This window comes from Symphodus melops (genome assembly GCF_947650265.1).
Source record: "Symphodus melops genome assembly, chromosome: 16".
NCBI lineage: Eukaryota > Metazoa > Chordata > Actinopteri > Labriformes > Labridae > Symphodus > Symphodus melops.
This window is the reverse complement of record NC_136706.1, coordinates 9394713-9407570: the sequence shown is the minus strand read 5'-3', so window position 1 is coordinate 9407570 and position 12858 is coordinate 9394713. Positions and strand designations below refer to the sequence as shown.

At 44.2% G+C, this 12858-nt stretch overlaps 1 protein-coding gene across 5 annotated transcripts in view; it reads right to left on the bottom strand.

Annotated features, from left to right (window-relative positions):
• Window positions 1–823: 823 nt before the first annotated feature.
• The window catches only part of abl1 (c-abl oncogene 1, non-receptor tyrosine kinase), a 28369-nt gene continuing 16334 nt past the window's right edge, over window positions 824–12858 (bottom strand). For 3 of the 5 annotated variants that reach the window (XM_079363852.1, XM_079363853.1, XM_079363855.1), the window contains 10 exons: window positions 8771–8935; window positions 7736–8031; window positions 6203–6493; window positions 5931–6015; window positions 5640–5817; window positions 4946–5130; window positions 4601–4753; window positions 4417–4506; window positions 4178–4306; window positions 824–3281 (listed from right to left, as the gene is read on the bottom strand). In XM_079363852.1, the coding sequence (XP_079219978.1) occupies window positions 1597–3281; window positions 4178–4306; window positions 4417–4506; window positions 4601–4753; window positions 4946–5130; window positions 5640–5817; window positions 5931–6015; window positions 6203–6493; window positions 7736–8031; window positions 8771–8935 (3257 nt within the window). In that variant the 3' untranslated portion in view covers window positions 824–1596. The remainder of the gene's footprint in view (window positions 3282–4177; window positions 4307–4416; window positions 4507–4600; window positions 4754–4945; window positions 5131–5639; window positions 5818–5930; window positions 6016–6202; window positions 6494–7735; window positions 8032–8770; window positions 8936–12858) is intronic. The other 2 variants (XM_079363854.1, XM_079363856.1) reach the window with 1 other exon arrangement.

Genomic DNA, 12858 nt, shown 5'->3' with positions numbered 1-12858 from the left:
GTGCTTTTTTTTTTGAGTAAAATACCTCCAGTGGGGGGAAAAAAGCACAAGGGTCAGTTATGTATTTCAAGTAGCAGAACTGCTTCGTATTTTATTGCAACAAAAAATTGCACCAAGGCTAGAGGGAGAAACAAATATGTAAATCATATTTACAAGGAAGGCATAGTTTTACAAAATTGGTGAGGAGGCTAAGACACAAAAGTAGAGTAGTGGTATGGTTGTAAAAAGAGAAGGATTTTTTATATATATATAAAAAAAACGAAGCCAACACTGACAGTACCATGCTCGAGTCAAGCCAGCTTGTGGTTGACCTGTGTCCTCCGGCATCGCAGTCAGACGGGGCATTGGGGTGAAAGGACTACAGCACAAAGACTGAAAATGTCCATTTAGACGAGCATAAAGAAACTTCTGGCGTTACAGTGGAATATCATGGGTGTTCTGTTTAAAATTGTCAGCTTCTCATTCATACATTTTTCTGTAGTGACATCCACAAAACATTTCAGTCCAGTGTTTCCCCCAGGATATATTAATTTTTTTTCTGGGGTGGAAATACTTTTAAAACAGCATTTTAACCACAGGACAAATCCCCTTGAGTCAGAGTGGATTCTCTCAGGCCAGAAGGCAGTACTGTGGTCGGAGAAACGCTGTTTCTTTTTGTGATCCCACTTTACTGACAGCCTGCTACTGTTGGCTGGCTGGCTGCTACTGATGGCTTTTCTGACTGGCATGTAGAAAAAGTAGAAATAAAAACTTGTATTAATAAAAAAAAAAAAAAAAAAAAGTCCAGTCTTAGGACGACAAAAGAAGAGTCAGTCAGATCCACTGAGTTGCAGACCTCGCACCCTGGTCCCTCTCCAGTATAGGCTGGAGACATGTTTTTATTTTTTTGGTATGGCAATCCAACACAACTATTACTAACCACCTGGAATAATTCAGCCAATAGCGTTAAGGCACTACTAGTTACCGAAGTGTGCAGTGAAGCAAACAGGTAAAGGCTCATTCTGCCTCATTTGTTTGCTCCCATTATTACTTTATGGCACATGGTTGCAAATACTGCAAAAAGGCATTCATACAGACCAAACACTGTTTTCATCACTTTGCGTACAACCAATAGTATTGACGAAAGGATTGAGAAGTGATGGAAAATGTTGGCACGTGTTCTAAAGAGGCATCAGAACACTGAAATGAAATTTGTTGTGTTTTCAAGGCATCCTAGAACAAGATGAGGTTTAGTGTTATGTGTATGTCCATTGTCATTGGCATTAATGAAAGCTAATACAATAACAATACTGGAAACAAATGTAACAGGGCGTTCTTTTACTAGTGACGGGGATAAAGGAGAAAAACTAGAGTACAAAAAAAAAAAAAAAACACGACATTTTCAAAAATTGATTGGTGAAAAGTCATGTTGAAAAAGGATTGGCCCCGAGCCTCTCATTAAGGCTAAAAGACACCGTTCATTCATGGTTAAGGCTTTTTTTTTATATTGCAAACTGTCTCACAACGTCCACAGAGAGAAGTCTTTGATTCCATCCACAATAACCACAGGCTTAAATCTCCAATCATAATGTCTTGGTAATCGGAGTTTTTATTGCGCTACCTCTGAACAATGTCACTGATTTCTTTGACAGAGGACAGCAGCTTGCTGAAGTCCTGCTGTGCGTTGGCGCCCCCTGTGGCGGTGGGACAGATCTGCAGCTCCCGCAGGCTCGTCTCCAGCTTGTTGATGGCCTCGCGGAACGCAAACTTGTTCCTCATCTGCTGTATGGAGTCGACGTAGCTGATGCAGTACTTGGACAGGTTCTTCCCGGCCTCCAGCACGGCGCTGTGGCTACCCGTCTGCTCCGAGTTACGAGAAATTGCTGCGCGGAGCAGCTCGGTGCCTTCCAGCACCATCTCCCGCGTCACGGCCGAGTTTGGGGTGCGCTCCGCACCTTGGCGTGGCGCCGTCTTGCGGAGGGAGTGTCGGGTGTTGACGAGGCGGATGAAAGCGTTGGGTGAGCTCTGATCGCTGGGGGAGGTAAGGGAGGAAGAGAAGCTTCCGAGGCTCTGGCTGGAGAGGGAGGTGGTCACTGATGGAGAGGAGTTGGAGGTCTTTAACGGTTGAAGTTTAGACGAGCAGCCCAGGGGAAGCTTCTTGGAGCCTTCACTGAGGGGGGAGCGGGCTTGGTCATTCGCAGTGGTTGTGGGATGGGGCTCCGAGACAGAGGTGAGGCCCTTTGCTTTGATGTCTGAGGTGGCGGATGAGGAAGGGGAAGGTGGATCCACAGTGGGACTGCGCGAAATCTTGCCTGTTTTGGCATTAGTGGGTGGTGGAGGAGGAGCTGGTTTGGGTTTCTGAAGTTTCCCTCTTTCCCTGATGGATGAGGAGTCGCCAGAGTGCTTGTTTCTGCGGGCCCGGCACTCGTCCCCTGCCGCGCCTAAAGCAGGGAACACATTGGGCTTGAGGAGCTCAGCGTGGAGAGCACTGGTCTTGGAGTTCTCCAGCCCGGGCAGCCCTGGTCTTCTTACAACCTTGGGTGTCAACGCCTGGGGACTTGAACCTGGACTGGGATCAGAGTCTTTGCCCAAGAAAGCAGCGGACACATCTGATGAGGTGTTCAGACGTGGCGGTGGAGTCAAGGTGCCTGTTCGAGGTGCGTTCTCCCCTTTTTGCTCGCTTGTTCTCTTGCGTGGTAGAGCTGGTTTGCCCCCGAAGGTGCCTGAGTCAAAGTGTCTCTGGCCGAGGTCTCGCGGCAGAGTAACAGACTTCCATTCAGTGCCATCTGAGCCTGTGGGCATGCTGGAGGACCAGAGGAAGCGCTTCGAGTTAGACATCGATTCCTCCTCGCTGGGTGGTGTCGTCGCTGCTTTCCCTCCAGGACCAGGCATTGCAGGGGCTCCCTTCTTCCTGGGAAACAAGGGTCCAGGGTAGGTAGGAGCTCCGTTGGGGATTCCCCCTGCCCCATTATTGTTGATACTCAGGAACTTGGCACAGTCGAGGCCATGTGTGACATCATTAATGGCTGCGCCGTTGTTGAAGCTCTCACTGTCTCGAGGATCCGGAGTCATGCCCCTCCTGTCGGGATGGATGTCCATCTCTCTGAAGGAGGAGCTGCGTTTGGGCGGGGCCGGAGCATTCTTCTTCTTTTTCTTAATGAGGCTCAAAAAGCCACTGCCTCGTGTCTTGTCCTTGTCTTTGGGTAGAAGGCGGTCGTCCTCGTTCAGGTTGCTGTCAAGGAGGGGGCGCTCTTTTCTGGGGAGCATGGGCGACGAAACCGCTACTTCGAGATCCACAAGGTCTGAGGAAAAGCCAAAAGAAGCAGAGAATCATAAGTGATAGAAAATAATGACTTACTGATAATCAATCTTAAATTGCACAATTATATTTACATACTGAAAAATGAAATAAAAAAACTATGAAAAACAGAATTCAAGTGAAGGGATTGGTCCTAGATGTTGCCTAGGACACAGGGGCGTCTCATCTACCTAACCAGTCTGGACAAATGTGTGGCTGATGTAGTCTCTGATCAGCACGAAATCAGTCCTAGGCAAGGTATAAAACAAGGCCTTATCGCACACTCACACTAGGCAATCCATTCTTTATCATGCCGAAGCACATTTGAGCCTCTAGTGGTAGTGCTCTCTCCCGTGAGCGTGCTACACTTGTCACTAGCACAGTTCAAAGAGGTGTGTGCTTCTGCATGCTGACACGGTTGCTCATGCACGAGCACGAGCATGGGAGGGCAATGTGGTAATGGAGGTGTGATCAATCCCTGCCTTCCATAATCCAGGGGAATAACTGACCAAAAAAACAAAACACAATTGTGCTTCATGGTACGGGACAACTGGCCTTAGCATGAGTGCGTCCTTAGACCTCACTTGGTCTTAAAGCCTGTTAAATACAATATAAATATGCCTTCTTTCAAAGTGAAATGAACAAAAAAATTAGTTGTCAAACGGCAACTTTTGTGATGCGCCCCAGTGTCAATTAAATAAAAATTAAAAAAAATCTAAATTAATTCTCCAGATTTCTAATCAAATGCACCAATTGATTGTTTTTATTTTGTTTTAGTTATGTTGTTTCTCCAAAAATGCACTGCTTTCTGTTAGATGTTCCTGTGGTGTCATAGCAGCTGTAAAGGACTATTCTACAAGTTGAGGCATCAAAGGCAGGACAGGTTGTGCGGACTGTCACCTGGACTGTCTCCATCTCGGTTGTCCATGTTTTTGCGGAGTGTTCTGGTCTTGGTTGGCAGCTCTGGAGCCTGCTGGATGGGGCCTAAGGTCGCCTTCTTCCCTTTCTTTCCCAGTTCCTTTTCCACTTCTACAAACACAAGCAGACAAGATTTAAGATGATACAAATAAATAAATCTTAACGACAGCATTGTGTTCTATACAACAGGATATCTATGGATGAACAAAGGAGGCCCTGACCGTCAGAGATGCTGGACTCTTGGAACATGGTCTCGAAAGCTTGGTGTGTTTCAGCAAAAGATGGACGTTCTGAGGGGTTCCATCTCCAACCTGTGACAAAAAAAAAAAAAAGGAACAAATGAGTGTTTCACATAGAATTGGATGCCTTTATTCATATTTGGGATGAACAAGTTTTGCAACTCACAGGCCCTCATGAGCTCATAGACCTTCTCGGGGCAGCCCTCAGGCCGGTCCATGCGGTAGTCTTTCTCCAGCAGCTCGTACACCTGGGACAGGTCGATGCCGGGGTAGGGGGACATCCCGTAGGTGGCGATCTCCCACAGCAGCACGCCAAAAGCTAAAAAAGGAACGCGTGGGATTATTATCTTGACAAAACACGCAAACCCATAAATGTCAAGAACTCAATTACTGGGATGTTTAGTGATAGTGGGAAATTCTGTATTCTAACAGGTTAACATGTTTCCCAGTGTTAAACAGTGACTGAAGGAATACATGTTAATATCATCTGTTCATCTTGGATCAAACTTACCCCAAACATCAGACTTAATAGAAAATTTGTTGTAGGCCAGACTCTCTGGAGCGGTCCACTTTATGGGGAATTTAGCACCAGCATGAGCTGTGTAGGTGTCTCCAGTCATTAACCTGCTCAGGCCGAAATCTGCAACCTTCACCAGGTGATTCTCCCCGACCAGACAGTTTCGAGCAGCTAAGTCCCTGCAGGAGAGAGAAAGAGAGCGAGCGAGCGAATGATAACAGGTTGAGTTTAGATGTTTGTGAACAGAGATTGATCATAGCTGAGCTTAATGTTGATGATACAAAAAAAAAAAAAAAATCTCGTTACGACATCTAATAATGATGTGTTGGATTTCCACACGCGTTTTGCATAAAGCAGAGTCACAAGCTGGGTCTCGTCAGGTTTGGAAATTAAAATGCACTTTGGCATATACGAAAGACATAAATCATCTTATCTCTCCTCTAAAATACCGCGTTGAACGTGCCAGGACAAACACGCTGTGTTAGAACACAGACTTATCTGTGATAGGACGAGTGAGTGAGAGGAGAGCAGCTCGGGGGGGATGGGGGAGAAACGGGGGGAAACTACAAAACGTTATTTTTCACTCTGCCCCATTCTTCCAGTTCGGATTGTGACGTTGCACGTCGTTGCGCTGCATGATAAAAACCCGTAATGGCGGCAACTGAGGCGCGGAAATCTGTGCACCAACCTGTGGATGAAGTTTTTTTTCTCCAGGTACTCCATAGCAGAGGAGATCTGCGTGGCCATGTGGAGCAGCACCACTGCGTTGACCTCCTCTCTGTTGCACTCCCTCAGGTAGTCGAGGAGATTGCCGTGGGTCATAAACTCCGTGATTATGTAGAACGGAGGCTCCCGTGTGCACACGCCTGACGAGAGCAAAAAAGGCATCGGCCGTCACTGTTTGTAGCTCGCTTCTTTTATCAACTCTTTGTCCTGTTCAAGATGACAAATCAAGGGCTGGTCCGGATGGTGTGCTTACCTAACAGTTGGACTAGGTTGGGATGTTTGATCTCTTTCATGACAGCAGCTTCCTTGAGGAACTCCTCCACCTCCATGGTGTCCTCCTAAACCAAGCGACGACACAGGAGTGAGAAAAGCAAAGGTTGCAGTTGCCTTTAAGTAACAGCAGATGGTAGCATTTTTCAGGTAAAACAAAGACTTCATGTTAGCGGTGTTACATTTGAGATAGGAGTAGGTATCTAATGTTTGCCCTGAAGTACTAAGTCATCGTTGAACATCGCCTCTTTTCACCTTGAGTGTCTTGACAGCCACGGTGAGGTTGTACTTCTTCCACACTCCCTCGTACACCTCCCCGTACTGACCCCCTCCCAGCTTGTGCTTCATGGTGATGTCGGTGCGCTCCATCTCCCACTTGTCGTAGTTGGGAGAAACTCCGTAGATGGTGGGCTTGTTGCGTTTGGGTGCCGGGTAGTGCAGCGTGGTGATGAGGCCGTCGGCCACCGTGGAATGGTGGTGCACCAGTTCTGCCAGTGTGTTGAAGCGGCTTTCTGACGAGACGTACAACTGCAGGAGAAAGAGATTCTACATTTGAGTAGATGTGTATATGAGAGGTCAGTTGGTCTGAGGATAATCGACAGAATCTTAACAACTGAGAAAAACAATCGTTACTTTCTACAGCCTAAGTCTAATGAAATACTGAAATCAAGTTCTTGAATCCAAAACGCATACATGTGATAAAAAAAGAAATAAAATGATGGATGATGGTTAAGACATCATGACTAAAACATGTAAGCATCATTAGAGAAACAACTGCCAGTTAAAAATCATATAAATCTTCACATAAGACGCCTAAGCGTTATCTTTTTAAAGAGCGGCCCAAGCCCGTTGAAAACTTACAAAGCACTAGTCAGGAAACTGGCAGATGGAAGGATATTGGTCAGGGCTCAGTGGACACAGTCTTTTCCATTGTCCAAGTCTTACATAACCCAGAAATGATTTGCTCTACAATGTGTTCTGTGCATTTCATTACTCGTGAAATGACTCTTTGAGCCAGCAGAGGGCACGTGGAGGAAAAAAAAAAAAAAAAAAAAGAAAGAAACAACCTCGACTGCAGTGAAACCTAAAGAGGATTTAATGGTCACTTGGCCGCTCTCTTGATTTAAACCTTGACCATCTACTAAATCTTGGTGGGGGGGGAACAGTTTTAGAAGAGAAAAAAAGTAGTTGTCCAGAGTAGTGTTAATCACAGAGGTCAGATTTGCAGCTTCGAGTGCTGAGGTAATCGAAAATGATCGGAGGAGTCTATCATACCAAACTCTCGAGTTTTAGCTCAGTGGGGGCATGGAAAACAAAACAAGATGGGGAAGTGTGTGTGTGTGTGTGTGCATACTTGGCTGCATCTGTCTTTCCTAATGCATGTCTTAGTATGGGCGTCAGTGTCTGGCCGGCCGTCTGCTGGCCATTATGAGCAGCACAGCGGTGGTTAGAAGCATTCCTGTCATAACTGGAGTTCCTCATGCTCGCTCACCTCGCTGCATCACGATAGCAGGGTGACAGAGCCAAAATGGCAGGGGCTTCTCGACTGACATGTGTGTGGGGAATCCCACAGAAGGAAGTCAGCTGTGTGTGCATATGGTGAAATATTGTAGAGATGTATTTACGACTGACTGTGGGGATATAAGGATTCCTCATACATGATCTGGAGTGCACTCCCTTCTTTTACATTTTAGAATCTTTTTAACCACATCATGCAAAACCTCATAGCCGTTTAGAGAAACTATGTTTTCACTGGAAATCTCTGAATGTTAAAAATCGGATGCCCACCTTGCCGTCGGACGCAGTGTTAATCCTGTAATGGTAGACTCTCCCTTCGTACCGCAGAGAGATGGACCTCTGGCCGGGGCTGCTCTCGCTCTCGCGCACCAGAAAACTTCCGTTGATGCCCGAGCTGAGCAGGTACTCGGCGGCGTTGCGCGACACGGGCCCATGGTACCAGCTGTGCTTCTCGAGGCTGTTGACGGGGGTGATGTAGTTGGACGGCACCCAACCCTGGCCATTCTTGGTCTGAGCCTCGCACCATTCGCCGTTGTGGTTGTAACCCAGCACACGCAGCTTCTCCCCTTGAAAACAAACAAACAGCAAAAAAAAACGTTTCAACATAATACCACGCAAGCATCTCATCGGCTGCCCTTTGTTGATATCATCATGCAGCTCATTCATGAGCCTTAGTAAAGAAGGTTGTACTGTTGTCAATCAGCATGTTGTAAGACATTTCCTCACATCATCAATCTGTCGGGGACTCTCCAAAAAAAAAAAAAAAAAAAAAAATGCACGTCTCTTCTTTATTGGAAGGTATACAAAAAAAGAAAACTACAAACTACAAACTCCACATCAAAATCTTTACCAAATCTCAAACCAAATGTAGTACGGCTGTACAGAACCAAAGTGAAAATCGACTCCTTTTCTTTCTGCACCATGCCGCATATAAAGCCCTGGAAAGTCATGTCACACAGGACATGTTCTTGTTTATTCCGGTGCATATGTTCTTTTCTTCCTTCCTCTGTTTGTGTGATCCATCTGTGGTATTGTTTTACAGGTCGGTGCGTGGGACCGATGTCAGGAAGTGAGAGTCAGACATAAGGGGGGGGGGGCAAATATGCACCTTTCTGTGAGAGTGCATTAATGTGTTGATCGTCAGCTTAGCTACACACATGTGCCTTTGCATGTCAACTTTTCTTTTTTTTTTAATCCAAAAAACGTGAACTCTTATCATCACTAGTGCCGTGTTCACAGAAGCATACTGCACTTTTGAACCTGCTCTTTATAAAAAGGGACGGGTGTCGTCGCTCTCCTTCTTACCTTTAGTGATGCTCAGTGTGTTGTCACCGCTTGCGACAAAGTCATAGAGTGCGACGAACAGGTTGGGGTCATTCTCACTGGGTCCAGCCAACAGGTTCTCTTTGGAGTTCCAGCGAGCCGCTTCTGTCAGACCCTGAGTCTCAAAGTCTGGTCTCTGGAGAGCTTCTGAAGAGAACGAACGAAAAAAAAAAAAAAAAAAAAAAAAAAAAAGACAATCACATCATCAGAAAAAAAACATGCTCTTTACATCAATATGATATTTCAAACAACACATTTCTGAGAGGAAACCTGTGGAAATTATTTTTCCCCCCATACAGACATGCACACTAAGGATGATTCTGCAGCAGCGTCAACTCCTTCCTCTCTTGTTTGTCTTTCAAATTCTCCTTCATCTCTTTAAGGCAGCAGCCTCGCCCCAACAAGCAGGTCATCACAGCTGTGATTCCAAACGTGGGATTAGAGCCCTAAAACCTGATCATGTGACCTGCTGTCTGTAAGGCTTTTCATTTCCTGGATTATCTCTTCATATTTCTTGAATACCGAGACGACTGCCACCGTGAGAATTTGTCTCGGCACGAATCTTCACTGTGAAATGGATGGATGGATGGATGGATGGATGGATGCGCCTGCTCTCACAGGTAAAGAGAGTTCACAGTGTTTTAATGTGAAGTCATGCTAATAACAGAAAGCTTGGAAACACTAAAAAAAACTGTTCAGGGTTCCTACAGCCCTGAACGCCCCCAACACACCCTGAATCTGAGGCTTTAAATATCCATCTACCCCTGGGGACTGGATTGGGTTTTATTTAAGTTTGTTGTATTTTTTTTTAAAGATTTTATGTCTTTTTTTTAATTATATTTTTAACTTTTTTTCTGAAAAAATAAATAAATCTGATATTATTTGCACATATACATATTTTTCTCTCATAGATATATGTGCACATATATTTGACTACCTCCTTGCACTGTTTCCTTTTTTTTTTATCCGAGATGCTATTTTTAATTTTGTTGTGCTTCTGAAAAAGGAACAATGACAATAAAAGAATTCTGAAAGAATATGGGAAAATCATGATAATAATAGGATGATGAAAATCAGAAACAAGCAAAGTGAGACTTCAGGCCTGAACATGAGTCGGACTGTGTGGCTCGCTCAGCTGTTGTCACATATGTTTTAGAGACATCCCCCCCCATCCTTCCAACAGAGGCAGCAGACTGAGGCTGGAGTCAGCTCTCACTTTTCAGGGATCGTTTGACAAACAGCAGGGGAGATACGAGGATTCAATATTCTCAAACAACTCGTCTGCTTAATAACATCGGATGACTTCAACTAAAACAGGCCAAACTGCAGTGCTGCATGGAAACATGCCGATAGCCCACAATATTCCTCTCACTTCTTTGTTTGGACCAATTACACTTATTTGTGTGTTTAGATTTTAGGAAATAAGGCACAATTTAATGTAGTTTTAAGTCAGTTTGATGAAGCCAAGCAGACGGAGAAATAAGACGCAGAGACATCTGGTGACCACAGAGTCTGACGATTTGGCAACACAGGCAAGAAATATTGACTTTTAATACCATGCTTTAGTAATTTAACAATTATGCTCTTGTACAACTATAAAACTACCCAAAAGACATAAAAAAAAGCTAAAACGCAGTTCCCAAACTATAAATGTGCTTCATGCCAGAACTGTGTCATGCAAACAAAATATGACTTTTTCCATATTTTTCTAGACTTCCCTTTGGAAACCCTCACGGGGTGATACATTTTTGGCACCATCAAGGCTGTTTTATATGAAAGACAATATTTTTGCATTTGTTTGCTAAAGAAAGAAAGAAATAAAAAGTGGAGCAACACCAAGTCCCCACTGCTGCACAGCGTAGCAAATCCCAAATGACTCCCCACGTTCGTTGCATAATTGGATGTTAGCTGGAAAAGATTCCACAGATCTAAAGTGAGTTTCTGCAGAGGATAAGCAGTGAGCTCATCGAATCTTTCGCAGACATTAAGCCTGATGACAGACTGCGAAAGTCTGTCTGTTCTGGAGGAGACCGAGGTGGAAAAAAAAGAAGAAAAAAAACTGCAGCCAAGAATCCTGCAGAACCTTTTTTTTTTGTATTTAGTCACAATATAAGAAAAAGTGGCTTGACCTTGGGGAAAGAACCAAGTGAATGTAGCACATCAAGGCAGACTGTCGTCCATATTGAGCTGCAGTAACTTTTAAGATTTTTCACAATAAAAAAGGAAGCGCGTTAACATCAAGAATATCTAAAGTGCTTTTAACATAACACGGAAAATAAACGATGTAGGAAGTTGAAGTTATTAATAAACAAATCCAGACTCACTTAAACAAAATCAGAAATATTATATTCATCTAGGGGACTGTTACAGTTCAACACAGTATAGAAGTAGGACATATAGAAATAGAATATGAATGTGAAGAAAAACTAAAATGTGTAGCTGAGGGAACTTATGACCAGTATTTATATATTGAGCAGTGTAGAGGTTGCATGAAGTACTGCACATAAAACGCCGCTGCTAACAGTTGGATGTTGGTTGGTTGCATGTGGAGTTTACTGAAGGCTGAGTGGTTCTTAACGGTGCAGCAGATTAGACTCGTGTGTGTGTGTGTGTGTGTGTGTGTGTGTGTGTGTGTGTGTGTGTGTGTGTGTGTGTGTGTTAGGCCTGAACCAATCAGAGCCTCATAAACTAACTGCAGTCTTTTGAAATCCGTTCTGGGACAGACATGAACGCCGCACGTTCTACTCTGAGATCGTCTGTGGCCTTCAACTTCAGAAGGTGACCACTACCTTTATAACTCATCCATTGAGTCCAGATGTATTCATTTCAGTTTGATCTTTGATTAACTGGAGACAGTTTGGGCCCAACCAATCATTGAACTGCTGCAATGACTTGGGCTTAGATGACTGCTGTATAAATCTGTTTGTTGTCTGCTTCGGGGTTTTTTTCTTTCCGTTCTTTGAAAACGATCTTGGAGAGGAAACTCTGCCTAGAATTTCTTAGTTCGAACCCAACATGCTAAATCTCTGTATAAAAATGTCATGCGTACATTTAACTTTGAAGACACACATTACACTTTATGAGCGTCTGTGGTGGCACATTTACTGAAGTGGAGGCAATGACATCAATATGTCTGAGAAAATAAAGTGAATGGTACTCCACATTATTTCCAGATACGCCGTCGCTTCACTCATTACACTGAAGTCCGAGGGATCGACGTATTGGGAGTTATTATAGCACGTTTCAAATCATATAACATCAAGATTGTGCTGGAATGAAATGGATAAACCGTGACCATGTGGAAGGGTTTTGTTTGCAACATGATTGGCGATAGTGGGAATTAACGAAGACATCGACACCAAAGTGAAGAAGTAAAAAGTGCATTATCTAACTTTATTACTCAAAACAGACCGGGAGAGACGCCCGCTTTACACAAATGTTTTTGTGTTTAGTTTCCATGAAAGAGGAAGCAGCTTCGTAGTCATGGCTGGAAAAGATATTACTCGCTTGATCCTTGATGCAACAAGTAAACAAACAATATATAGCATGAATAAACAAGGAAGGTGGGGCCACCAGCCAATCACGTGACATTGTCGACATGTTAAATGCATCCGTGTATTGAGAGGCTGCTGAGAGACTTCCGCACAGCTTCTTCTGCCGAAGTTGGCTCATGAGCTCGGAGCTCATCGAGACAATCGAAGCCAAATGTGCTGCTAACAAACCTGCCACTAAAGATAAGATAAGAAAGAACTTGATCCCCAAATGGACAAATTCGGGCATTGCAGCAGCAATACAGAAAAAAAAAACAAAAAAAGTCAAAACCTGAACAAAATAGTAACATAAATACAGTTTGAAAAACAGTAGAAGAGGATATATAGAGAGGACTATACAGAATAGGGTGAATTGAACCTGACAATGAAGAAATGATGATCAGTGAATGGCAGGTTAAAGTGACCAGTGAGAAGAGAGGTGGCCAGAGAGGACGTTCAGCTGGTTCATCCAGAATAAGTGGTTCCCATCCTCAAAAGTGTTTTTCAAAGCAACAGGTTGGGGGGGGGAAGTATCTTTCT